Source organism: Lepisma saccharinum, chromosome 13 (assembly GCF_977018435.1).
Source record: "Lepisma saccharinum chromosome 13, izLepSacc3.1, whole genome shotgun sequence".
Taxonomy (NCBI): Eukaryota; Metazoa; Arthropoda; class Insecta; order Zygentoma; family Lepismatidae; genus Lepisma; species Lepisma saccharinum.
Window position 1 is genome coordinate 75,110,479 of NC_139241.1, and position 27,231 is coordinate 75,137,709.

At 36.5% G+C, this 27,231-nt stretch overlaps 1 protein-coding gene across 1 annotated transcript; it reads left to right on the forward strand.

The window, feature by feature from the left end:
• The first annotated feature begins 2,611 nt into the window (after positions 1 to 2,611).
• LOC145997428 (ubiquitin-conjugating enzyme E2 J1-like) lies at positions 2,612 to 25,873 on the forward strand. Its single transcript, XM_083134456.1, has 6 exons — positions 2,612 to 2,887; positions 7,864 to 7,913; positions 12,710 to 12,915; positions 14,590 to 14,780; positions 15,432 to 15,558; positions 17,690 to 25,873. Exons 2-6 carry the CDS (start codon positions 7,877 to 7,879, stop codon positions 18,011 to 18,013), a joined length of 885 nt encoding a protein of 294 aa, XP_082990582.1. The 5' UTR covers positions 2,612 to 2,887; positions 7,864 to 7,876; the 3' UTR covers positions 18,014 to 25,873.
• Positions 25,874 to 27,231: the final 1,358 nt, after the last annotated feature.

Below are 27,231 nucleotides of genomic sequence, written 5' to 3' on the forward strand. Positions count from 1 at the left end.
CTATGAACCACTGAAATTGAGGGAATAATGAGTCCGATGTTATAGTTAGATCAATTGATGTTGGATTACTTCCATTTCGAGGTATATGTGTTGGTGATCCATCATTTAAAACGATGAAAGAGTTGTCGTCCATCCAATCCACTATACTAGTGCCAAGTCTATCTGCTGCATGCATACCCCAAGCATCGTGATGCCCATTAAAGTCCCCGACAATTAAATAAGGACTGGGTATGTTGAATGTTAAAGCTTGTAAATCAGTTTGTTTTATATTTTGAGAATTGTAATTGGAAGGGATATACACATTGATTATCGTAATTTTATATCCTGCTATGTAAATTTGGATTGCTCTTGCTTCTACTTTATAATTCTGGAATAGTTTTTTATGTTTATGTAATTGTATTTCCTGGTAGGCTACCTTTTCATGGACATATATACCAATTCCCCGTTCCGTATCTTTGTATGGAGGTCCTATACAATGATAATGGGAAATTCTATATATTTCTTGCTGACGACCCTTAGTTTCTTGTAAACATAGTATTAAAGGGTGTCTTTCCGTCACTAGTTTTAGTAGATCTGGTTTACGTGCAGAGAAACTATTGACATTCCATTGAAGTAATAATGTCATATTAGTCAACTTTTATATAATTGATTTATTATGAGGTGAGATTCTGTAAAACGGCCAGCAGGTTTGTAGATAGGGTATTAATATGTTGTAAAAGAAGTTTCTGTTGCTGTAATTCTTTTATTTGCACAAGAGTAGACCATAGAAGCGGTATTGTCTTTAATAATGAGGTGTAAACCTCTTGAATATTTCCGGATGGGAGATAAGAGGATGATTGTTCTAAGTTTTTATCTATTGAATTAGCATGCTGTACCCTTGAGGAGCTAGAATTAGAATAAGCATTTTGTGCTATATTTAAAGAGGTCTTGGGTTCTGATTCAGCAGAAGAAGTATCTGTAATTGATGTTGTGGAAGGGTTGGATTGAGTATGTATCCTTGGTTTCCTAGGATGTTTCCTTTTTTCTTTTGGTGTCACTCTGATATTTTTATGTACTTCTATCGTCTTCCCTGATGTATGTGGAATAGGATGATGAAACGTTAAAGCAACTGGAGTTAAATTTGATCCAACAGAATGATTTTGCCATTTATTAATGTTGGGGCTGTGATTTGCAATTATGATAGGTTTAGATGTAAGGGTAGGTTGTGCATTATGATTTGGAATTTTTGAGCCTCTAGGTGAAGTATTTAGTCGGGCACGAAACTGAATAGGAGGAAAATCTGTTTTGTTAACAATGGGATTCAGAATTTCCTCTATAGATGGTGGTTGTATATATGTGCCTTCAATAATTTCTCTAACCTCACGGTAAGAGAGATTATCATTCGCCATTCGCTCCTGTATTTGTTGTTCTCTTTGCCACATTGGACAATTTTTATCAAGAGCTGAATGAGCTCCTTGGCAATTAGAGCATTTTACTGGTAGGTTACAGGAGGAACCATGCTTATTATCTCCGCAGGTTGCGCATTTTGGTTGGGAACGGCACTGAGTTGCCGTGTGTGCATATCTGAAACATTGTCTGCACTGAAGAACAGCTTTTTGCCTTGGATTAACTTCATATATCATGCTATTTATGATTAGTTTTTGGGGAATTATACGCCCCAAAAATGTCAGACATATAAGTTTTGTATCTCGTAGCAAAAATGTTCCATCATTTTTCCACAACTTCTTTTTCATGCGTTTGACGTCAATGACTGGGATAGGCGATTGAACGCCATCAAGTACATCCTGCTCGCTAACATCATATTCTATCCCGTAAACTAGTCCTTCTCGTTGAAGTAAAGATTGCGGTATACGAGATTTGATCGAGAGCTCAGCTTGAAATTTTGTATTTTTGACGAATTTGTTTGCCTCCAGAGCAGATTTAAACGTAATTCTAACTCTATTACGACCACATTGATCAATATGTTTCACTGGTATTTCTGCCTTCCTAAATTTATTTCCTAGGCTTCCCCCAGCTAGATTTCCAATATTTTTCCCTATACCCTCTATCAAGACAATGTATGGGCCAGAGCTGTCGAGTTCATATAAATTCTGATAGGGGATCCTTCTGTTCTGAGATTTGATACAATTTTCTGTGTTTTGAGACATTGATCCTTCTTGTGAATTATTACATTGATACTCCTCACTATTGATGTTATCCACTTCGATATATTGCGCCGGAGAAGGAGGAACATTGGGATCCACATAACTAACTTGAACACTAGCATTTTCATGCATTAATGCAGCATTATGACAATCGTTTGAGTCTTCTTCCATTTGGACTCTGTTTGTAGACCTTAAACGGCCTTTTACTTTACTTCTTACTTATATTCTTATATATCTTCTCGAAGATCACACACGCTTAATTGACACAAATTAAACACAATTTCAATCCACCAAATCACACAATTACACCAACGAACTCTCTCTCTTCGGATGCGTTGAGTCTAAAACCCAAATTTTGTTTATTATCATAAAACATCTAGGTTGCAATCTATTGATTATAAATTCTTGGGTTGGTTACTCCATATAACTCGTTTTACTTCATTGGTAACTCAACCAAGACTCAACTCTTAAAATGAAAGGCATTTGCAGCTGATGTGTATTGAAGTAGGATGAAATCATATGAGAGATGTCAATTACGTAGTAATTTCGTCTCGGGGATACAAAAGGATCGCAAGACAAGCAAGTTTACCTCGAAATACGACTGATCGAAACTTCTGAAGAACTTCGGGATTTGCTACGAATTGACAAATTTTGTCCCATTTTACAAAACGGAGTCTTCAAACACCGAAAATATCTTGTACCAGTGCTAGTACGCCTGATTTCGTGAGCGAATAGTTTGCAAAGTAAGTTTCAAAAATATTTCATTGGTTTTCTAGTTTATATTTGTTGACTAGTGACTGAATTCCTTTAATAGTAAATATGGGACACGTGATTTTAATGCCCTGTTATTAGGATGAAAATTAATTAATTAAGAGCAGGAAGGCTCATGTAGTTATGTTTTTTTACACTAATGAATATAACTAGAGAATATTACTTTCGAACTCCGAAATTTGAAGCAGAAATTTAGTGTGTATGTGAGGTAGTTAGGTTAACTGCTCTCTAATTATACTCACTTATATTTCCATGTTATGCTTTATCGTTAGTGTAATAATACTCACTTGTATATTTCCATGTTATGCTTTATCGTTAGTGTAATAATACTCACTTGTATATTTCCATGTTATGCTTTATCGTTAGTGTAAATGATTTAACTTACAAGACATTTACAATGTGTGAATAGCATAAAAGATTCCTGATGAAAATAACACCCCAAGTTCTGATTGGGAGCGAATTTACAATCCCGGACTAGGGTTACCAGACGTCCGGTTTTTCCCGGACATGTCCTACATTTTAGCCTTATGTCCGTCGTCTGTGAGGAATTGAAAAATATCATTTTGAACGTCACATACTTTGAACTAATAAAATGCATGTTTCAGTTGAACAAAGATAAACCACAGTGAAAATATTTATCTGCTGCTGGTTTGATTGATTTGGTGTTTTAAGTCCACTTTATACATAGTAAGGCTAAGATTTATGGTATAATTTAACAATACAGGGAATTTCTCCAATTTGTTTGAATTTTCGGTTACTTACTAATTTGGGTCTCCTAATCACGAATCTGCACTTAAAATTTGGCGCTCACGTATAAATTTGGCGCTTATTTGGGGGCAGGTGAATCCGGCCACTTTCTAACATGCCCTTAACAGGGAGTCTATAGATATAGGCGGGAAGCCGGAGCGAAGCGAAGCGGAGCGAAGCGGAGCGGAGGCGGGGCCGCGATAGCGGTTGGGGGCGGTAGGTCGATTACCCCAGGGGCGGAGCCCGGAACCGGCGGGAAATTCGGAAATCGAGGGTGTGGAAATAAAAACTTAATTTCGATTATTTTGCTATTTCCACGTGTGAGCGCCAAATTTTGACTGCAGATTCGTGATTAGGGGGTCAAAATTAGTGAGTATGCCGAATTTCAAACAAAATGGAGAAATTCCCTGTATTGTAAAATCGCTCCAGATTTATTTATATATATATATATGACGAAGTATTTTATTTACTGATAAGAAAACCTGAAGAAGCTAAGCGTAGCTTCGCGAAACTCAGTTTGCAAGGATTGTTACGACTGTTATACTCACTCATGTAAGTTTTTTATACCGTGGATGTCATACATTTCCCTCATAGTGATCTGGTAACCCTATACTGGACCCCTCCCCGATTTGTGTAATATTTTGCATACTCACTAATGAGGCCTCCTAATCGCGAATTTGAAGTTAAAATTTGGGGGTCACATGTAGAAATTGCAAAATAAGCAAACCATTGCGATCGGAACACAAACCCTGGATTTCTCTGCGAAAACAATGGTTATTGCAATATTTTATGGGTAAATTTCTCGTAAGGTATAGACAGATGAAATTTGCTACTTTTTTTTATTTCAATATTTCTACTTACGTATTCTGCATTGAGAAACATTGTTGAAGGTGGCTTTTCGCTTATTTCACTGCAATAAGCTCTATTTGCAACAGCCCGACCCTGTGGCCGAGTGGTTAGCACATCGCGCTGCGACGCCAAGGGTCCTGGGTTCGAATCCCGGTCGGGCTTGGTTGTTTGTGAATGTCCATTCATCAATTTCATCATTTCATCACTCATCCCCATCTTCGCAAATTAGCCAAGTGGCACAAAACGCGAAGTAAAATACACTAAATCAATCAATCAATCTATTTGCAACATATCGAGTAAGTTTTCTTAGTTTCTTTTTGCCTTCGGTAACACGCAAAATGGCGGTCACAGTTTCACTACCGTACTCGGCTTGCAGTGTTTCCACTCCACTGCACCCAAAAATACCTACGTAGCCCCACAAACCATTGATGCATAGCCCCATGAACCATTCATACATAGCCACATGAACCATTTCTGGTAAGGTTATGTAGGGTCACGTATATGTTACAATAGTTAAAAATTGGTTTCGAAAAAGATATGCGTAGCCCCACAACACCATTCTCACATAGCCCCACAAACCATTTGCGGAAACGTACCTTCTTCAGTTACAAAAACACATGTTTGGAAACACTGACCGGGATTATGTCATTACACACAGGCTACATCCACCTGGAAGTAAATGGATGCAAGAGCTTTCGTGCATCGGTCACACATTTATATTGAAAAATAGATGATTTACTGGCAATATTCAATGAACGATGCGAGAAAACACTTCCCCGAACTTCCAGAAGTATAAAGAAACTGCATTCTGTATGTAATTTCTCCTGTAAATTTGATGAAATCCATCTGTCCCTTACGAGAAATTTACCATTTTATGTTTTAGAACGAAATTTATATATTCCTGATATTACTAAGACCCCAAATTTTAACTATGCTTCCCTAACCTAACCTTACCGTGAATGGTTTGGGGCTGTCCATGAATGGTTTGTGGGGCTACCCGTGCATGGTTCTACAACCCCAAATTTTAACTGTTTTCCTAACCTAACCTAACCTTTCCGAGAATGGCTCCTGTGGCTATCTGTGAGTAGTTTGTGGGCCAATTGCAATCACGGATCGAATAAAAAAAAATGGTTTCGTAGCACTGTAACGGCAAAATTTCCTCACTAAATTTCGCTTTGCAATTTCTACACGTGACCCCCAAATTTTAACTTCAAATTCGTGATTAGGAGGCCTCAATTAATGAGTATGCGAAATATTACAAAAATCGGGGAGTGGTCCGGTATTGTAAATTCTTATCTCTGATTGTTTAATTCTGAACTAATCATGGCACTTTTTACATAGTTTGATTTATTTTCATGTCTGTTGACACATACTTCAGTGTCTTTGCCATTACTTATTGCATTTTATCTGGAGAACTTGGGGCCGTCGACCCACTCTACCCTCTCGAGAATTAAGTCTATTTTTTTTAATCGACAGATTTCAACGTTTTACGTAATATAAAAGTGGTTCCAGCGTTAAGAAACCACAAATAACAAATATTTGATCGCAAAATATGACCCACGTTAGCACAAGGAACTCCTATTCCAGACTGCTATCGGTCATTTTTCCTGTAAAAAATTCCCAAACTAACACTCCTGGCATATGTTGACATTATTACGACCCCAAATTTTAATTGTTTGCCTAACCTAACCTTACCTTACCGTGCATGGTTTGAGGGGCTATCTGTGAATGGTTTGTGGGTTTACCCATGCATGACGTCGGTGCCAAATTTTAATGGCGCCGTCGACCCACTGTACCCCTTCGAGAATTACGTCAATTTTTTTTAATGCTTGCTGCCATATTTTTAACTTCATACACACATTCCTGCGATATAGTCCACTGCATTTAACACATTTATTTTTTCCAGTTACTAAACCATCCTCTGCAACTCGCAGATATACACCTCCGGCTCCCGGCCGAAGAACGCTACGATACTGAAAATGTCGATACACTCCCCAATATGCATTTTCAATTAATAACACTTACCACATTAAAAACGCATGCCCACGTTGCAAATAAAATCCCAGTACCATATGTTATGAACCGAAACATCGTCTGCAGTAAATCTCGCGTGGCCTGACGTAACACCAGAATTGCCAACCTTCAATTTTAAATATTTCCAAGACTGCTCCAAGTTACAAAACACAAATAATGTAACAACATGTTCCTTCATATCACATGCAGATGGCAACGATGAAAACTACGTCATAAATAGTCCCATCAAAAAACTCTCATCACTCCAGTATAACACATGTTATAGAGCTAAAAATAACACAAATCGTTCGTATAGAACATAATCTTCATAAATGACACAAAAATCATAACCTTATGGCGTGGGTACGTACGGACCATTGACGGTACCGAGAACATTTTTTCCTTGGGTTATTCGATGTCAAATCATACATTAATGTAACTCACCGTCTCACATGTTCTTCAGATTTGCTACATTTCTTCCTCATGTGGTCCTTGCAAAAAATGCAATTTTTTAACATTCTTGAACATTTGGTTCAAGAGATACAGGGGTGCAAAGTTTGCTGAAACACTCATCCAACATGAAATTGTTGCATTTGTCTTAAGAAATAAGTGAACTTGCTTGGAAAGATGTAATTTTGTGAAATTTTGAATGTCCAAAAGTTGTGTCTACAGCTAAAATAAAAATTTTCAAAAATGTAAGATTCGGTTTCACAGTAATGTTTCACCATGAGCTCCACTTTGAAAATAAATGAAAATTGCTCCAGTGATAGCTTAATAGAGAAATGTCGAAAAAAGAAATTACACTTTCTGATCCCCATTGGCCCAAGTTCCTTTTGTTTTATTTAGATTGCATCATGCTACGAATGCAATTTTTACATGGCCTGATTTCGATTTACGTCTGTTAACCATACTGCAAAGTTTCAGCGATTACTTTCAATGACTACAAATTCAATCTATGTGTGCAGAAGGAATTGGTGTTGTTTACATAAAAAAATATCAATAAAATTTGCAAGATTTTAAATTCTCATTTCATCTTCAAGTTAAGAGAGTTTTTCTCAACCCACACATACCACTTTAAACAAAATAATAAGAAAAACAAGATTATCACTAATTTGTAAATCAGGAATATGAAGGTTTTGATGTTACTATCTTGAATAAGAATGTATAGAATATATTCAAGTTCTGTAGTATACAAGTAGTAAATTTTACCATGTAATTGACAAATGGTCTCTGATGGTCACAAGTGTAAATATATTACAGCCAGCAAATATTTACTTTCATCAGAATCTCACCCATACCATATGTATCTCATTATTTATTTGTATTTGTTCTTCAACAGGCACATCTCTGCAATGGAGTTTGAAGGGAAGTATAACATTAGAAGCCCAGGTGAGTTTACAGATTTTCTATCTTTACAAGTTTTTTTTTTTTTTAAATAAGATGGAATGGAATAGAGGAAAATATGTTGAATTCTGTATTAATTAATAGATTATTATGTTTTATGTAATATAAAATATGGTTTCTGGGCGTAGAAACCACAAATAACAGATATTTGATCCCAATGCATGGTCGCCTAAGTTAAAATCCAACTTCTGGATACTTTTGCAGTATTTTATCTGTAAACGCCTATTGTATGCACAACCAAATAGTGAAAAAACCTGTTCAAGTCACCAAACCTAGCACCTAAACTAAAGAAGTACGTCAAAAATTGTTATCATTGTTACAACTAACACTCCCAATGATGGTTTAATTTCAATTTTTGGTTTTGTACACTTCAGTCCATCTTGCCTTTTAACATTAATATCTTCTGTTTATGAACTGATATGCAATGTTCCATGTGGTGTTGTTTTGGGTGCTACTTTCACTTGTGCGAAGTCTTCAAGTTGAGCTGCCTCAGGCTATGGAAACTGGTAATTTGCTTCACATCCCTGCAAGCTAAAAACAATCGAAAACATACGTTAACCATGCATAATTTTTCACTCGTTACTAGGGGTACACAGGGTCGAAGGTACCAGCAAAATGAACGTAGTTGTTTTTTGAACTATCTACTGAATCATATTTTAAATTGGGCGTATTTCTTATTTTTAAGATTAAGTTGTATACGGTTTTTCCAATATGACCTGGGGATAATAATATCCTAGGTTTCATTGAGTGATGGACACTCCTGGTTTTACTGTACGTGGGGAGACCCAAGAGAAACAGGAATTTTGTAATAAAGAAATGTGTATTTATTTTTAGGTGTTACAAATAAAATCTCCTTCAAAGTAGTATCCATTTGATACAGTGCACATATCTAAATGTGTTTTCCACTTTTCAAGGCAGTCCTGAAACTCTTGCAAAGTGATGCCTTTTAATGCCTCAATGATTTTTTCTTCACCTCTTCCACATCCACAAAACATTTTCCTTTGAGGACTTTTTTCATTTGGAGGAACAAAAAGAAGTTGCATGCAGCGAGATCGGGTGAATAAACTGGGTCATGCTGTTTTTAGTTAAAAACGTTTCACACTCAAGGCTTTGTGTGTGCTGGCAGGTTGTCGAAGCCACCACTCTCCAGTTTGCTACGACTCGGGGTGTTTTCATCCCATCGCGTCATGCAAACTTTTCAGAACTTGTAGGTAAAATGCCTGGCTAACAGTTTGACCGTTAGGAACGAATTCTGCATGAACAATGCCTTTTGCATGAGAAAAAGGAATCAACATTTACTTGACTTGTTGCCCTTAGCGAGGTTGGTCTGCAAGTGACAATTCACCATTCCTGAAGCAGGAAAACCACTCGTAAACTTGTTTTCCCAAAGGGAAGAGAATATTTTTAATCTCTGTTCATGGCTAATGACATCCAGGAGTGTACTGACTTGTGCACCGGAGGCTGGGATACACGGTTTCAGTTGCATTATTGAGTTAAATTATTTTGTCACTGTCAATTTATTTTAATTCTTTTCAAGTATTCTAGTTGCATTTTTAGAAAAGACATTGGCTTTAGGAAATTTTAATTGCACGTAGGTCATGTTTTAAAATATATTTTATAGTGCCAATATATGATTGTCAAGTCATAATTTTTAGCTTATCATTATTTTACGTTTTCTTCGGTTTCTTGTATTGTAATTTTGAACACATTATTATTAGTACAGGGTGACTACTCACTGGGAATTATGCATAAATTTTTGGCTCCGGGAATTCTGCGTGAATTTTTCTCTGTACACGTGAAAACTTGCAACTTTTATTAATCCAAATCCCATTGAATTTATACTACTTTATAAATGCCCTGTGGCAAATTTTAACAGTTTAGCTTTTATTTTTTAAGGAAGGAAAATAAGGCTGCGTGAAAAATAGAAAAGAATTCTCTAAATCCGTTTACTTTGTTAGTGCCCTTTGCAGAACAGTCTGTCAGACGGAAGATTATTCGAAGAGAGGATATCTTGAAGTTGATTAGGTAAATTTGAGTTTGAGATTTCTTATACAATGAACAACTTTTCCTAGATTAGTGTCTACCATAACATTTGTGACTTGTATTTTTAAATGTATTGTGAGTCCGAGTATGTGAAATGGCAAATGTAAATTCCCAATCTTAAATTAAATATTTTATATATATATACTGTTTAATTGAATTGAATTACAAATTTTGGGTACATTGGAATCGCACAGACTCATTATATTGTTAATATTTTTGTGTGTGTGTGTGTGGGTGATGAGAGTCGGTAATACGTAAGGTTGAAATAGAAAAAACATCTGCTTGAATTTTTGGAAAATTCACCTTGAATACCGGGAATTATACTAGTGTGTTTCTGTGTATTGTAGTATTTCTTATAGTTACGACAATTCTCTTTCTTTCAGAATGCTATTATGAGCAAATACTACTAAATCATGGTTTAGAAATGGTACTAATAATAAAGCAGTAATTTTTTTTAAGAGTTTTGGTTAAAAGTTACTAGTTGATGTGTCATATATTTCTACTAAATTTCACAAGAATAGTAAAATAAGTCATGGTTTTTTTTATGGGGTTTGGTTTCAGATAGCTTGTCGTTCTTTCACGATTACGAACTGTGTCTGTAATAAATAGGAATATAATATACTAATTAGGAATGCCTTGCCCAACCTTTCATTTAATTTAAAACCCAAAGGGAGTTCTATACACAGAAATGTGTATGAAAGCTGTATCCTCAAGCAAGTGTATAAATGCATCGGGTAGAATGCATATGTTTTTATCAATGTTATTCATCAAGTTACTCGACCTGAAAGAAATCATATAATATTTCATAAACGTACTGAGATTTCTGTCCTGATGTTTATAATAATATTACCTTTATGAGTGCAGCAAATTGTGTTCCCAGATAGCACAGTAAGCTCGTTTCATAGCGTAGTGTACCTCACATTATCGAGTTACAGTTACTTTTGTAGAAGGCAGGAAATATGAAAGGAATGCGTTACTTCAGCAGAATGGATTTCTAGCTACAAAAGAGAAAAGTGGAGGGAGGAGAAAGGAAGTAGGAGGAGTCTGTTTTGGGGTGGATGCAAGTGTCTTGAACTGGACAGTTGGTCTTTAGCTTGGAAAGGGAACGTTTGTTTGGGGAAATTGTAAGGAGAGAAAGAGAGGAACACTACGGTAGCTTGCTGCAAGCATATTATGGCAAGCTTAAGCTTGCATCAGGCTTGAATCAAGCCAACTAGTTACTGCATGTCAAAATTGCAGCATGCTTGCCACAGAAACTGTATGCTTGATACAAGCTTACGAATGCCAACTGTCAGCTTCATTCAAGCTTGCCATATCCAACTGGCTTTGATAAGCTGCAACAGGGTGGTTACTCACCGGGAATTCTGCATGAATTATTGGCAATAGGATTTATGCATGAATTCTGCATGACGTGAAAAATTGCACTTTTATTAATACATATCCCACTGTTTCACACTTGAGCTTTTATTTTTATCAAGGAAGGAAACTAAAGCTGTGTGGAAAATAAAACAGAATTGTTTCAATCCATTTGCTTTCTTAGTGTCCTTTGCAGAACAATCTATCTGACAGACGGTAAATTATTGCAATAAGATATCTTGAAGTTGATTGGGTAAATTCGAGTTTGAGAACCTTAGGCAATTTACAATTTTTCATAGATTAGTAAATCGCGTAACACTTGTGACTTGTGTTTGTAGATGTATTTCGAGTCAGTATGTGAAATGGCAAATGTAAACCTAAACCTTGAATTAAATATTCTAAATATATACAGGGGATGGACAGAAATATGGAAACACCTGCGAAGAAAAGCCGGAATACTGTAGCTAATAAGGTGGAGGAACGCCTTTAGCTTCCAAAACACACTGCATTCTCCGAGGAATGGACAAATACAAGTCCTGGATGGTGGATAATGGGATCTTGCACCATTCTTCATGCAAAACATGGCCACAATCCTCCTCAGTGTCCTTCTGTCTCTGTCGCTCAGTGTACATTTTCATCCACACAGGTGTTTATCTGATGACGTCTTTCTGGACACACTATTATGTCATCATGATCTTGGATAGAGTCCCTCTCGGTATGCCAAATAACATGGCTACTCTGGTAACAGAGGTACCTGTAAGACTGGCACCAACTATTTGCTCCCTTTGAAGCACAGTCAGCTAGGACATCATTCAGTATTAACTGTCTGCATGCTATCTACGGTGCAACAGTCTACTCCTACCAGGCCGACAGGCTCCTATCTCACGGTGCAAAACAAAAGAATGTCGCACCTCGTCCGATTTCAAGTGGAAAAATTGTGTCGATATCACCCGTTCCGATGTCGTGGTGTTTCCATATTTTTGTCCATACCCTATATGTACCGTTTAATTGAATTGAATTAGAATTTATTGGATTAGGATATATTGGAATCGCACAGGCCCTTTATATTGTTAATATATTTGTGTGTGTGAGAGGCGGTAATATGTAAGGTTGAAATAGAGAAAACATCTGCTTGTACCTTTGAATTTTTTTTTCAAAAGTTTGCCTCTAAAACCGGGAATTATCCTTGAATTTTATCCTGGTCCTATAGAGACCACTCTTTACAAGCAAGCTACTGCAAGTTTTCTGCAAGCTTACATGCTATCTGGTAGTAAATTGTTTTGGTCATGTCAAATTTGCCTTGTGGGCCAGTACATCCCTGGTTACTGCAATATTTTGAATCGGTGAATGTATCACATCTCAGTCTACTTGTTTTATTTCAGCTGTGAAAAGACTAATGCGTGAAGCATGTGAATTGAAAGATGCCACAGAGGAGTTCTGTGCACGGCCTCTGGAGGATAACTTATTCGAGTGGCACTTCACTGTTCAGGGCCCCCCAGGAACCGAGTTTGAGGGCGGGATTTATCACGGAAGGATCCTATTACCGACCGAATATCCTATGAAACCACCAAATATAATTTTATTAACGGTAAGTGTACGTGCCAAGTCCTAAGAAAGTTATGTATGCATGTTCGGTAATAGTCACACTGAGTTAATACATTTGGGAGTCATGTCAAGTTTGTAGTTTGTACTCTGTCCCGGGAAAGTGTGGAGCAAGATTGTGCATAACAGTAGAGAAGGGGAGAAAGTGAGTGGGCAGAGCAAGGCAGTGTATGCAGGTGCAGCCACGTTTTTCCCTCCACGCACTCACTTCACCTCTCATTCATTGGTTGAGCCCTCTCAAGTCACTACATGAGCAGAGACATGCTTTCGTTCACTTGCTCGAGAGATTTCCTGGACAGGAAGCTTGTATGGACCATCAGAATTTTTTTCCACATTGCGTTGCTGTCTGTCTGTATTAATTGAACATGATCTATTTGAAGAGGGGATAGAATTTCATGTTTGAATAGGTTTCCAAGGTTTAATTATTCTGCGCTCTTTTTATATTACTTTCACAAGCCATGTGAGTGTATATTTTGAAGAACACCTTCTTAGTAGAGCCACATACAGTGAAAGATTTCGGTAGAGGAATTGGACACATTTCAGGATCGAAAGCAGTGACATTTTGGTGTTAGATGGTGGATAAGACCCTAAATTTGATTTAAAAATTACACTTATTATACAAAATTAACTTTTCCATGCTAAAACCACATTGTTTTCTTGTATATACTCATTGCTGCATTGTAGAATTATTTCTCTTGGAGTCTATGGTTTTTTAAGCATAAAAACACAGTTTTTTATTGTGACGCTTCAGGAGAACACACACTCTCTTCATCAGACATTATTTTTAGTTTGACTAAACTAAATTGTATCTTTAATCAAACTACAAAACTTGTAAAAATAAATGTCTGATGAGCGTGTGTGCTCCTGAAACGTCACAATGACAAACTTTTTTTTTTATGCTTGTAATAACCATAGACCACAAGAGAAATAATAATACCACATTTATATAGTTGTCAGAATATTAAGTTTATTCCTATGTGAAAGAGTCTGTTTTTACTTCTCAAATACACTAGACTACTCTGTTTTTACTTCTCAAATACACTAGACTCTCGCTAATCCGGCCCTCAATAGTCTGCCCTCTCAGTGGTCTGGCCCACATCTGGCCTGTAGTCACTCAAGCAGAAATGAGGTGCACAACAATGAATTATCGTGTTCAACAATGTTGTTAGTTAAAAATGTTAAACAATGCTATACAGCATTTGAAATTGTGACTTTCTTACAGTAAAGTTCAATACTATGGCTTCTAAAAGGAAACACGTAAAGTACAGCCTGTATAGTCCCTATGTGTTTAAACTACATAGCAGTATGTAATTTCCGACCCTCTCGATAATCCGGCACTTCTACGAATCCGGCACCCATATGTGCAAGGAATAGCCGGATTAGCGAGAGTCTAGTGTATTTACATCAAAATTAATGAGTTTTCTGTGATTTTCATAACTCACATAATAATTCAAATTTCAAAAAATATCTACATTTTGTGTTCAGGAATTTATTTTGCAGTTCATTTCGTGAGAAAACATGGTAGGAAAATGCACCTCACACCTCACAGAAACATGAGAAATAAACATTACAGTGTGTTATTTTCTTTTTCCGCCAAAAACGAAATATTCATGCCTCTACTTATTAGCCCTGCTTTTCTGAATAATGTTCGCTATTTTAGCCTAATGGGAGATTTGAGGTCAACAACAAGATCTGCTTGAGCATATCTGGCCACCACCCGGAGACATGGCAGCCATCGTGGTCTATCCGTACGGCACTTCTTGCCCTCATAGCTTTCATGCCTACGCCAGGGAGCGGAACAATTGGATCCTTGGATTACACTCCTGAGGAGAGGAAGGTTCTCGCAAAAAGGTACTGTATCAAGAAAATCTGTGACTCCCTCGCAATTCTTACCTCTAACCAGAGGTACATTACATGATAAAGTGAATTTCCACCAGGCACCTTTTTTGTTGTTGATGTTTCAAGTTTGTTTATGGAAATGTAATTTCCTTTTTTAAGTAATGAGTTCAGTGTTTTTGATGTTTGTGTGTTTTCTGTGTCATTAAATCAGAGTAATAAACATGCCACTATATTTTTTTCACTGTTGCTAGCCGCATTTTAAAATCTGTAGAGTGCTTCGATTTTCCATTTATTTCGGATTCCTTTACTTCTAATTTTTTTCCTCGTAAGGTTATTGCACGTTACGACACCAAAAATCTCCCGTGCGAACAAATTATTCTGGTTTTATCATATTGACGAAGAGTCCAACATGCTCTACCATATAGAAGACCAGGTTTTGCAATTATGCTGTATATTTTGTTATTAGGGCATATTTATTGAAATTTTAGGCCAAAAGTGCATGATGTTTTTTTTGTATGTTTTGATGAATTTGAGGTCATAAAAAATGTAACCCTTGTCACGTATGATACGAGATGATGATAATGGACATATTGCACTTAGAATTATGTATTTTCAAGTGAGGAGAATTCCTTAATATTGATATGTTTGTTCCTGTCTTGTCAGGTCACAGGAGTGGCAGTGCACCAGCTGTGGGAAGATAATTTCACTACTCGCTCCACCAAAGACAGCACGTTTGAAAGATTCTTCTAGCGGGAAGCCAGAACCATCCACTACCAAACATGAATTGAAGGTAATTGTTTCATGCATGTTGCGAAACACCATTATGAAAGTGCCATGCATACCTATAGCTTTCTCAGGAGTGGAAAATTGTCAGTAAAAGTCAATTTTTCATCCTGGTCTGTAATTTGTAAGTATTTTTTAAAGTCTTGTTAGTAAAGTAAGTATTTATTATGTTGCCCATTGCTTTTTTGGGGAATACATGATGTCTTTGAACAAAGGCAATAGATTTTCCTCAGTTAATTTAAAGATAAGACTTTTTTTTTGTATAATTTTGCCTAACCTAGTAATTACTATTTTTGTGCTGGCAAAGTAACACATTTATGAAAGCTTTTCTTGAGCATGGACAGTCCATATTGGTTTCAAAATTATATATTCTAGTTTGAAGGTTAGGTTTTTTCCTCTGGTTTCTATTTTATTCACCATTTGTGTTACTAAGTCACCTTTGTTACCCATTCATTAACTTTTTGGTACAAAATGAAAACATTGTTATCTTCATAAACATGTGTTATGTTATGTGTTATGTTTTTTTTGTTAATAAAATGCTGTTATCAATAGCAATTAAATTAGTCAGTATTTGGTCAGTTCTCTTGGTATTCTGGCCAGGTAAATCAGTAATTTGGACCGTTTTACTATTTTCCATCCCCACTATTTACAACAGACCTTTTTAGCCATGAAGAAGGATCTAGGCTCGCCAAAAACATTCAGAGGAAGACATGGAAGGATGCCAATTGTGACATACAATTGCTACCATAATTTTATCGTCTGTGTACCTTTTAAGACACTACCTTTTATCGTGTTTCAACTAGGGCTGAACCTTTGAACCAATACCAATATTCGTAGTGATTCCCACCAATACTGATGCATGAAAATTGTAATGATTAAAAGTTGTTCAAGATATTGATTAGTATTATATAATAATAAATAACCCGTGTCTCTACAGCCCATAATGTCTTTGGCCTATCTCCCGGCTGCCAGTCTCCCTCCCACAATCCTACCTAGAGGTGTGGAAATCTTCAACCAATAATGGGGTGACGTGGGGTCAGCATGTCGAACACCCAGCCATTGTAGGAGATATACATAACCGGGTTACCCTACTCACTCATAGCTCCCCAATTTCCTCATGATGGTGGGTTGCCACCTGTCCTATACACAGGCCGAAAACCCAGGCAGACTTGAACCCATGCCATTCTGCAGTCAGAGCCCAAAGCACAGCATCTTAGACCGTACGGCCACGGAGGAGAACGTTGATTGGTAGAGGCGTACATATTTCGTTTTTGACACCTTTCATGCTTCTGAAAGGTGTGAGGTGCATTTTCCTACCCTGTTTTGTCACGAAATAATGCGAAATGAACTGCAAGATGCGAAATAGACTCCTAAACACGAAATTTAGAGTTTATTTACCGACACAACACTTTCTGAAGTCAGAATTATCCTGTAAATTATGCAATTCATGGAAAATTGATTAATTCTGCTGTAAATATTTGAGACTCAAAAATGGACCCCTTTATACAGGAATAAACTTAATATTCTGGTAACGACATAAATGTACTATTAGAAGGGATATGTTTATTTTGTGTAGTAAGTGCAGTTTTTAAATCAAATTTGGGATTATATGCACATTTTTAAAAACAAAAATGTAATTTTATATACCGCTATAACAGCAAAATTTTATTTCATTTACCGCTTTTGAACCCGAAATTGACTGTTTTTGTACCAAAATGTTGCCTTTTTTTATTTTCAAAAAATGTATGCCCCTATTGATTAGTATGAAGGTAAGGTAAAGTTCCCCGTGCATATAGCACTGTGCCATGATGACACATTTAGGGGATGTGAGGATAGGACCACACACATTCTTGATCTCGGCCATTTTGGAGGTAATGTGGTAAGCACTATGCTCCAGCCACCTTTACTCCACAAGGACTGGGTGAGCCCTGGAACCACTCTGCAGGGACAAGGCTGGAAAAATTCCAACCTTAGATCACCCACCCTGGTAGAGTTGTAAATTACCTTACTATTTGATACATACAGAAGCAGAAAACACAAATTCTGAAATTTAAGGACTGATGCCATGCCTTCTTAGAAATTCCTATGAAGCATGTGGGTGTCCAGTTTGAAAACATGTTCTTTTTTTCCATACACAGGGTGAAGAATTGACGGATGAAACTGAGGTGGATACACTGCTTTCACCTGCTTCGGAGAGAAGAATATCGGAGATCACTGCAGCAGCACTGTCTGAGAACGTACTCAGCAGCATCGCATCCGAAGGGGATGCCGTGCCGAATGAATCCCAACAACATATCACCCACAGACAAATAGTTACAAACAACCTTCTACCCACACAGGTTGGTAGAGCGGTTGGAAACACTCAGGAAGGTGTAAGCGCAAACCACCAGAGCGATCTCCTTATATTTTTTCTCGTGTGCGCTATAGCAGTTTTACTGTACAGAAGAATCTTTCTTTTGTGATGTTGCAGATTGCGAGTTAGGGTTTAACTGTTGTTACTAATATTAAAGCAGTCCCCCATTGACCAGGTATGTAGAAATACTGTATATACATTCAAAACTTGATAGCAAGATCCCCCTAGTGTGATTCTGGGTATTATGATGCATTTTAGTTGTGAACAAGTTAAGTATACTTAAATAAATGTTGCTCTATAATTTTATCATAAATGTCTTTGAATGCAGGATTTTTTGGTATGATTAGCACATTTGTCAAAGTCGTAATCTATGTGCATTTGTGGTAATGTGTGGGTATTTCTCATTGATTATGGTGTGTGATTTTTACAGATTGCAAGCAGGGTGCAAAGTTATGAGTGTCTGCAAATCACTTAACAATTCCCTTTTTCTAGCACGGTTTTAATTGTTTTTGTTTCAGAATACTTTGATGTAGAGGAACCTTTTTTAAAAATTTCATTTGTAAATTAGTCTTCTGAACAGTTTCATAGAGATGGCAACATTGAGAAACTGTAAGAGTTGTGTAAAGGGCATCAAGGAAACAACTTTTCCGAATGTTTAACTTGTAAATGGTAAAAGACTAATTTGTTCTGTTTTCAAACTCACCTGGGTTATTCACCAAGAAATTGAAAGTAATGATAGTTACAGAGAGGAAAAATCAATTTTGAAAAACGTTGGTAGGTAAGCATTTTCAAACTCCTTTCATGTCGGGAAAACAGTGAAACAAATTATAAGGTATGTGTCTTTTACCATTTACATTGGTAATGACAAGTGGCATTAAATTTTACCTTTTTTATAAATGTTTTACTTGCCAGGTATTCGTTCTACTAAGACCCCCCCTCAAATGAAAACAGATTTATCCTGTATGTATGTAACTGTGCATCATAGATTCACTGTTCCCATTGATCTGAATAAACCATTGTTTCGATCAAGAAACTTCAAAATTTTTAATATGCTTTTCACTCTGTAATGAATTGAAGGGTTGACCCAGTGGAGGGACATAGTGGTTCCCACTTTAAATAGGTCCAGTCCCGATTAGCCTGTCCATGCATAAAGTGGACTAAGAAACAAACTCAACCAACCAGCTTAATTTAGGGGTTGACTTCGAGAGAGAGTACTTTTGGGCAAAACATGTGAAACCTACTCCGTAATGCTAAAACATGAAAGAGGATATGCAAGAACATACACACGGAAGGTACTGCATGTGTGGTTTAAGGGGGAGAACCTGTGTGAACAAAACAGTAAGACAAGTTCTTCACGTGTATATCCTCTATGTGCTGTGAAAGTTTGTCAGCATTTTCAGTGATGCTGATATGTGTGCCATTCGGTGTTAATTCGGAATATAAATGTAATTTATGGGTTTGTAGATCAGTGATTTATACCCCTAGATGCATAAAAAGACCTCATTATTCAGAAACTCCAGGCAGATGGTTCGAAATATATGAAAACACTATCAAAAATACAATGTTTATGCTTTACTTTTTATTTTTGGTCTTCACTTGCTCTTATGGTAGTTTTCGACCATGAACATGAATCAGATACTGTTTCTTTTCTTTGAAAGGGGGTCTACTTTAATCTTGTATTTATGAATTGGAACGTTGATTATACAGTTTCTAAGAAACTGTGGGAAAATAATGTGGGTAATTTTTTTACATCTTTCTTTATTATGTCTAGGAAGGTGAAATGTATGAAGTGGGGGGGGGGACTATAATTTGGGTTTCAAAGTAACATAAACTGATATTCATGTGCAAGGGGAAAAGCTGCGATTCATTTTACGATGATGTGGTACACTTTTCTCCCATAATAGTAAGATATGCCTGTATGTATTTAGTTGTTTTTTTCCGTAAGGATTGTGATTATCAGAAAGGTGCTTGTAATCTGATTGTTAGTACAAAGCGCAAATGACGGTGATACATGCAAGGGTTGAAAGTAAGAACCTGTAAAAGAATTACCCCTCACATCTCTCGGAATATTGTTTATTGTTATTTTGAAACTTGTTTCTTTTTCTCCTGTTCTTCTCTATATTTACAAGAGTACAACTTCTGTTTGCGGGCTTCAAGTAAGTTGATTAAATTGTGATTTTAATAAAGAAATGTTAGTGTTATGTGCACGTTAAGTATACTGACATTTTCTTCATCAAAGTAATCTAAACTCGGTGATCACATCCCCACGTAGGAAATCCTATTTAGTATGTTGTATTATAATGTACCAACTTTTATATGCAAGACCACCTATGATCCGGGTACCTCTTCCTGAGGATTCATCGTGTATCGTGAAATCACAAATGTGAGCATCTTCCTAAGTTCATTTACTCGTTCAAAGCTGACGAACCGAAACTCATTGTTCGACAGTTCATTGATGCAAGCAGTGTTTCTTCCCTGGTTGATATACTGACTGTTGTGGCAGGAGCCTCCTACTTCTTCTTTCCAAGTAGTTTTTCAATTGTCCTAATGATGCTGTGTCAGTGGGACTCAAATCTGGAACCGCTAGCTCGAAACTGTAGCCTACAGCCAACCACCTAAAAATAGATGGTTCATATGGGTCTGCAGTCCTTACAAAAACCACTGATTCACAGTATTAATATAAATATATAATTATAGTATATTGTATACAAATGCATCATTAGTGTATAAGATAAGATGGCACTTGTTTAGTTATTGTAATATTTATTGCTAGTCAATAACATAAATTAACTTTCATTTCCTGTGATAGCATTTCAAAGGGAGACTTTATACATTAATGTATTATGGACCATGCATATCTACACTAATTATTAAAGGGTTTGTAAACAAATGTAATTCATTAGATTGATTTGTAGAGTATAGGTTTGCTTATGTAACGTGTGTGTTGTTATATTGAAACGAGGACCAGTTTTCCTGCCACGTCCATTATTTTTCAGTGTTTCTTTTGTAGTATTTACTAGGGAAATTGAGATGACAGATCTTTAGATTCTAAATTATCCATAGTATTGGTAATCTGGATGGTGGATATTAGGATATTCAGATGTCGCAAATATCCGATACCTACAGTTTAATCAGATTTGACCACCCCAGTTTTTTTACAAATTACTCCACAGATGTGCTTTTATGAAAGCATGTATGTTGCAAATTAGTAAATGTTAAACATCTTTCTTTCTTTCCAGAGATTTATTTTAACATTAATGTTTTCTTTGTTGTTACGAGTACCATTTATTAAACTGAAATGAAGTATTCATGTACCTGTGAAACATTCTTGAGGTTCTATTACCTCCGTCCTCTTGGAAACTTGGTTCTAGTGTTGCTTGGCCAGCACCTGGTGTACTGTTTAATGAATGCTCCATTGGTTAAATTATACGAGGGGTGTTCCAGAGGGCAGGCATGATGCATTGCAATTCAGTTAAGCTACTAACTGGCACCACACTTCCACATGCTAACTTGAACCTTAACATTACATTGAGAAACCAGCCCTTAAGGTTATGAGAGAGAGTTTCGCACTAGGTGGGCATTTATTTAAATAACATCAAGATGTGAACTGCTATTTAAAAGGAAAAAAACGATAGAGGCAAAAGAGAGCATGAATTTCTCCCCATGTTGGAAGTGGAAGCGGTTTTTGAAGTTTATTATTACGCCAGATATGATCTGTGAAAAAAATTATGCGTATTTACACGATCCCATATTTTTTTATGGAGAGGCAACTTCATGTTTAATTCAGGTACTCACGTTTTCCGCGAAGCTATTTTAAGTAATTTTCTATTAATTTCGGTAGTCACTTCGTGGAAAACATGAGTACCTGAATTATCTATTACCGCATCTCTCATTCCCATAGTATGGATTCATCTTTAAGTTATGTCTAATCAAATGGACATTTTGACTTTTCCATCTGCAAATGAAATATTGAGCCTGTTCTTTTTCCGTTCATGTTTTTGTACGCCATCGGAAGTTTGATATTCCAAAGAGAAAATGTAAAATAATAGTTCCATAAGTGTAATGCTAAGTTCTCTTCCCCTCCTACAACAAAACAGCAAACAGCCCTCTCGTTCTTCAGCTCGCTGCAGGGAAAGGTCAGTGGGGGAGAAGCAGTTCAGGTCCTCACGTTTGGCTGGACACAAACTGCCCCTCGTAACCTTAAGGATGCAAATGATTCATCTAGGCATTTTGTTAAATGTTTGCCAATCTATATCAGTACAATCTATTATTTAAATTGATTAATTTTATGTCGACACTCCATGTTGTTACTACAAATTTAACACCAGTACAATCTTAACTTATAGTATACGTTAATTTCATGTACAAAATATTGTTTTTATGCAATAGAGAATTGTTTAAGATGTATCTGACCTTCAGAAGTTTTTCAGTTGTGGCAGATAAGATATCTTAAGTGAATATTTTCATTGCTTTTTTTTTTCAAACTTGTTTTATGGTGCTAAAGAAAATAGTTTTTATCTGGTTTGTATATTGATAAATATTTTCTCATGTTCCTGATCTATTGTGTATGATGCCAGTCATAGAAAATATAGAAAACTATGGCTTAGACAGGGTTTGAACCTGGAACCCTAGCTCTTGAGGCATGCGAGTTACAAAATCAACTTCTGACTTCACAATTTTCGCATTTTGGACTCCAAACATCTAGTAGTTCTTTTGTCTTTTCTGACATTCAAACAACAATGCCATCTATATTTCAATTTCTGACATGAAGAGGTCAGCAAGAGATAATGTTGGTGGAAAAGTGTGACTGGTATAATTTCTATTGTTACGTTTAATTTGTTCCTATAATATATTATCAAGTATACAATCCTTTTTTAAAGCTTTAGATAAATATGCAATGAAAAGCTATATAGGCCAGTATGTTTATGTTTTGTGTATATAAAGATGGAGAAATTTGTTATGGAAGCAATCATCCATATTGGTGGATTCCACTATTGCATCATGGGAAGTTACGGTAGCACGTCTTGAATTGGTGAATGTTCACAGGCCAATTGTGACTTGTTAAATGACATGAGATCTTCATTTGGGATGGAAACTTTAGGTAATGATTGCAGTATGCATTGTTTAACAGCTTTTCTGTATAAAAACTAACTGGCTCAGCAAATTGGTCACCATAATTGTGATCGAGAAGCTTATGCAAATGGTTAACTCCCGTATTAAATAGTGAATATACAAGGGTTGTTCAAGCTTGACCAAGACTTTTATTTCTAGACAGGAAATATGCATACATAGAAGCACCAAACAATGTCAGTTTTTCAAAGTATTCCTCCTGAACATCCAGATACCGTTGCCATCTTTGTGGAAGTTCCGTGAAGCCTTTGGTGTAGAAAGAAGTATGTTGGTGTTGCAACCACTGCAGGACAGTGTTCTTGAGTTCCTCATCTGTCTGGAAGTGCATCCTGCCCAAATGCTCTTTAACAGCCCCAAACAAGTGGAAATCACTGGGGGCTAAATCTGGACTGTAAAGACTGTGTGGTAAAACCTCCCAGTGCAAGTTGGCCAGTGTTGTTTGAGTCAAATGGGCGGTGTGTGGCCTGGCATTGTCATGGAGAAGAGTGACATGTTTCGACAACATTCCAGGTCATTTCTTATATTAATTTCATTATAAACCACTGTTCCCCAGCAACAGATAACTACTTGCTGCCATCTTTGTTTACACTACTGTGCATGCACCAAATGCATCGCAAAGGATCATGGTCTGTCCTGCCGAAGTAATGCAGCGCTACATTGATTGATTCATTAATATTTTACGCACGAAAGTCTTGGTCAACCTTGAACGACCCTTGTAGTATGAAATTATTACAATTTTAAGACTAAAAATGTTTTTATTTTCTACCTCTTTAGCTTCATAGTGACAAAGAAACACTCATACCATGATTGGTATTTGAACCTAGAACTTTCAGAGTTATTTTATTTTACCTTTTCCCATGTTGAAGTAAAGGTTGCAATGTCGATTACACACACACACACATGCAGAGTGAGAGTGGAAGCCCTCTTTTAAGTTCCCAAATTTTGTGTTTTCCTGTATTTTAACTTTTTCATTATGGTCCTCTGAAAAGTGTAAAATCGAGGTCCCCCCCCCCCATATGTGCTTTTGTGGTGAGGGGGATAATATACCATATTTCTTAGAATCCAAGATGCCATTGAATGTAAGGTGCACCTTAAATATTGTTTTGTCGTTTGACAAAAAAAAATGACTTCCAATTTAAGACACAGATGTACCAAACCTTTATTAGAACCAATACAGTAGTATTACATTCACTTTGTTGTTGCACTATTATTATATTTCCTGTTAACAATACTACCATAAGAAAATTTCGTCAAGGGTGATTTTTATTAATTTGGTAAAACACTGAGGGGAAAAAATTGAGGCAAGCGGATACAAAGGACGAATGTAACAAAAAGGTCATGACATCATATTGGAAAGTTTTCCAGTGTGATTTGCAAAGATTTTGTTGATTTAGCCTGTGCCTCACAACTTGAAATGCATTTTTCTCAAAATGTTCGTTTGTTGAGTTTGCCTTTCGTATCTGCAACACCTCAATTACTTCCTGAAATAGGCAAATACTCCATTACATAATACACTAATACCATGGTATATTTATACATATATACTCAGCAGACCCAAGACACCATCGAATCCAAGGTGCGGTATCCAAATATCCTATTATATAGGAAACATTTAAAAAAAAAAAATATAAGGAATAAAAAAGTTACAAGAATAAAAGTCTAACCCCTAGGTTACACAGGGCCCATTCTGAAAGTTGCACTAGTTTAACGCATTACGCCAACTGGCCGTCCCATAAGTGCTTTCGTGAGGTTCGTTATGCTGTCCCAAAAGTCGCTTTTCATGCGAGAACGAGATTCACCAAACAATCGTCTGCGGCTTGCAGACAACTCGCATGCTTGATTGTTTCAAACTGCACTAGTTCGGAAAATGTATTAGAATTTTAACAGAGAGCAATATGAAGCAACATTCACAAGATCAGTATGCCTTAACTGTTCTTACAATGTGATTAAAGTGAGTAACAGTGGCTGCAGTAGAGTTCATTTCTGCCAAAAGGACATGCCTTCCGCTGGATGCCATGCAGAAACTTTCTATAAACAAATCGCGGCACCTTCAGTTTCGCCTAGTGTGTCCCATAAGTCTGTAAAATAACTGGTTTCACCAGGTTCACGTGCCCAGTTATCTTAGTTCGTTTCATTAAGACTTTCGGAACACACCCAACGACATTTCCTTCAGTCATTTGCAGCCTAGAATAATATATTAATGGATTTCCTATAATGGAGCTAATTTAATTTGTTCCAGGAGTCCGCTTGCATTAATTCTAACCGTAGGCTTAAAAACAGATATTGAAGATATATTCTGAATTTTGAGGGACAGTATGTTCCAAAGACAGAATGTGGAAATTGAAGATTCTGAATAGAATTTGAGTTATGAAGGGGAATGAGCAACCGAGGTCTCTTTTACAATTTATGGAGAATGGCAAATACAGAATTATGCTGATCGAATCCTAAGTTTTTATTGAATTTTTATAATTAATACATTTCCTATATGTACATGAACTCCTTTATAAACTTGAGTAGTGCCTTGTAAGTTCCCTACGCTTATAATAAAGATCTCATGTCATTGCAGAGCCAAATATATCAGCCATTACATGCTAAATTAGCAGTACCAGAAAGTGTGCATCAAAACCAAAATACATGATTGCATTGTGTACGAAATATGTAATAGTGGATTCCAGCTTTATGGGTAACTTTTAAGTGCGTACACTGAATAGTTGAAGCATGATGAATTTTGTGTTTTAATAAACTTTGTTTATTTTCTGGCTTCAGCACACCAAAGCTCTAAATATTAATTGTTAATATAATGGATATGTTACAAATAAAATTGGTATGCAAACTTTAACTTTGAGTGTTTTTTTTTTTTTTAATTTAGGTAGGATTATACTCAGAATTGATGTTAAGAATGTCACCCATGTTTCTTCACAGGGCCTTGCACACTAAAAAAAATGGTTGCGAATGGGGGAAAAATGAAAAAAAAAGATTACGAATGGGGGAAAATGAAAAAAAAAATTGTGTAAAATTAAAGAATAGATAAAATCATTATTATTTAAGGGTGTGCAGGATGGAATTTATTTTTTAATCTTGACATTTTGGTATGGGAAATGTTCAGGATTTGTCCCTCTTCCCTTTGTCTGATATCATTCCTGGTTGCTATAATGTCTATGGAGTAATGATGGATTGTGTCTATCAGACCTGGTGTGGTACTACACAATTTTTTTTATGGAGATTGTGATTTGAATTTGAAAATTATTTTTTTTGTGTTATTTATTATTTACTTATATCCAAATATGTGCTCTCCAACAATCAGAAAACTGAACAAAATTAGGACAATTACCACTTGAAGCTTTCCTGGTGACGAATGACGAAAATATTATCTTGAGCTATCGACCAGGTGAGTTGTGGAAATGATTCCAAGCTTTCGAGAGCTAATGTCACACTCATCTTCAGGGTAGAAGTGCATTTCTGAGCGTCAACCCAGTGTGTGTACATTCGTGGAGGTGGGATCCCGGTGAAGATGGGGGACCAATCGGGTGTTGTGTCTGCTGCATGCATGCTTCTGGTTAACGAACGCTAACTAAGCTGGGTCCAGTTCGAGCCCTGTGTTGCGATTAAGATTGTCATTTTCTTCGTGAATGTCTATTGCTTCCTTGATGATGCGGTCCCAGTAGTTGGAAGTTTTGGCTATGATTTCTGTGTTGCTGAATTCTGGTCTATGTCCCTCGTTGATTGAATGTTCTGTTAGTCCCGACTTCTCAGGATGGAAATACTTGATGTAGCTTTGGTGTTCTTTACAGCACTGTTCTATTGTCCTGCCCAATGTATGACAATAGACTCACCTGGTCGATAGCCAGAGAGAATCTTTTCGAGGACAGAATAATTGTTAAATAATACATTAAGTGACCAGACATGTTTGTTCAACAAAAATGTGGTTCATATGTTTTTCTGAGAAAGCTGAACCAACAATCAAAGGATATGGCACATTTTTAGACATCTTGACAAGTTGAAAAGTCACAGTTGTAACAAAAATGAACACACGAGATTACAGGGTTAATTCTAAATTTGTGGATCAGTTCTCATCAAATTAAATTTACGCCAAGGAAATAAAAAAATATATTGGATGGGAATTTGAGGACATTTACATTACCCCAGGGCAGTATCAATATCTAAAACAAGCATAAAGTGCAGATCAAATTGTACTTA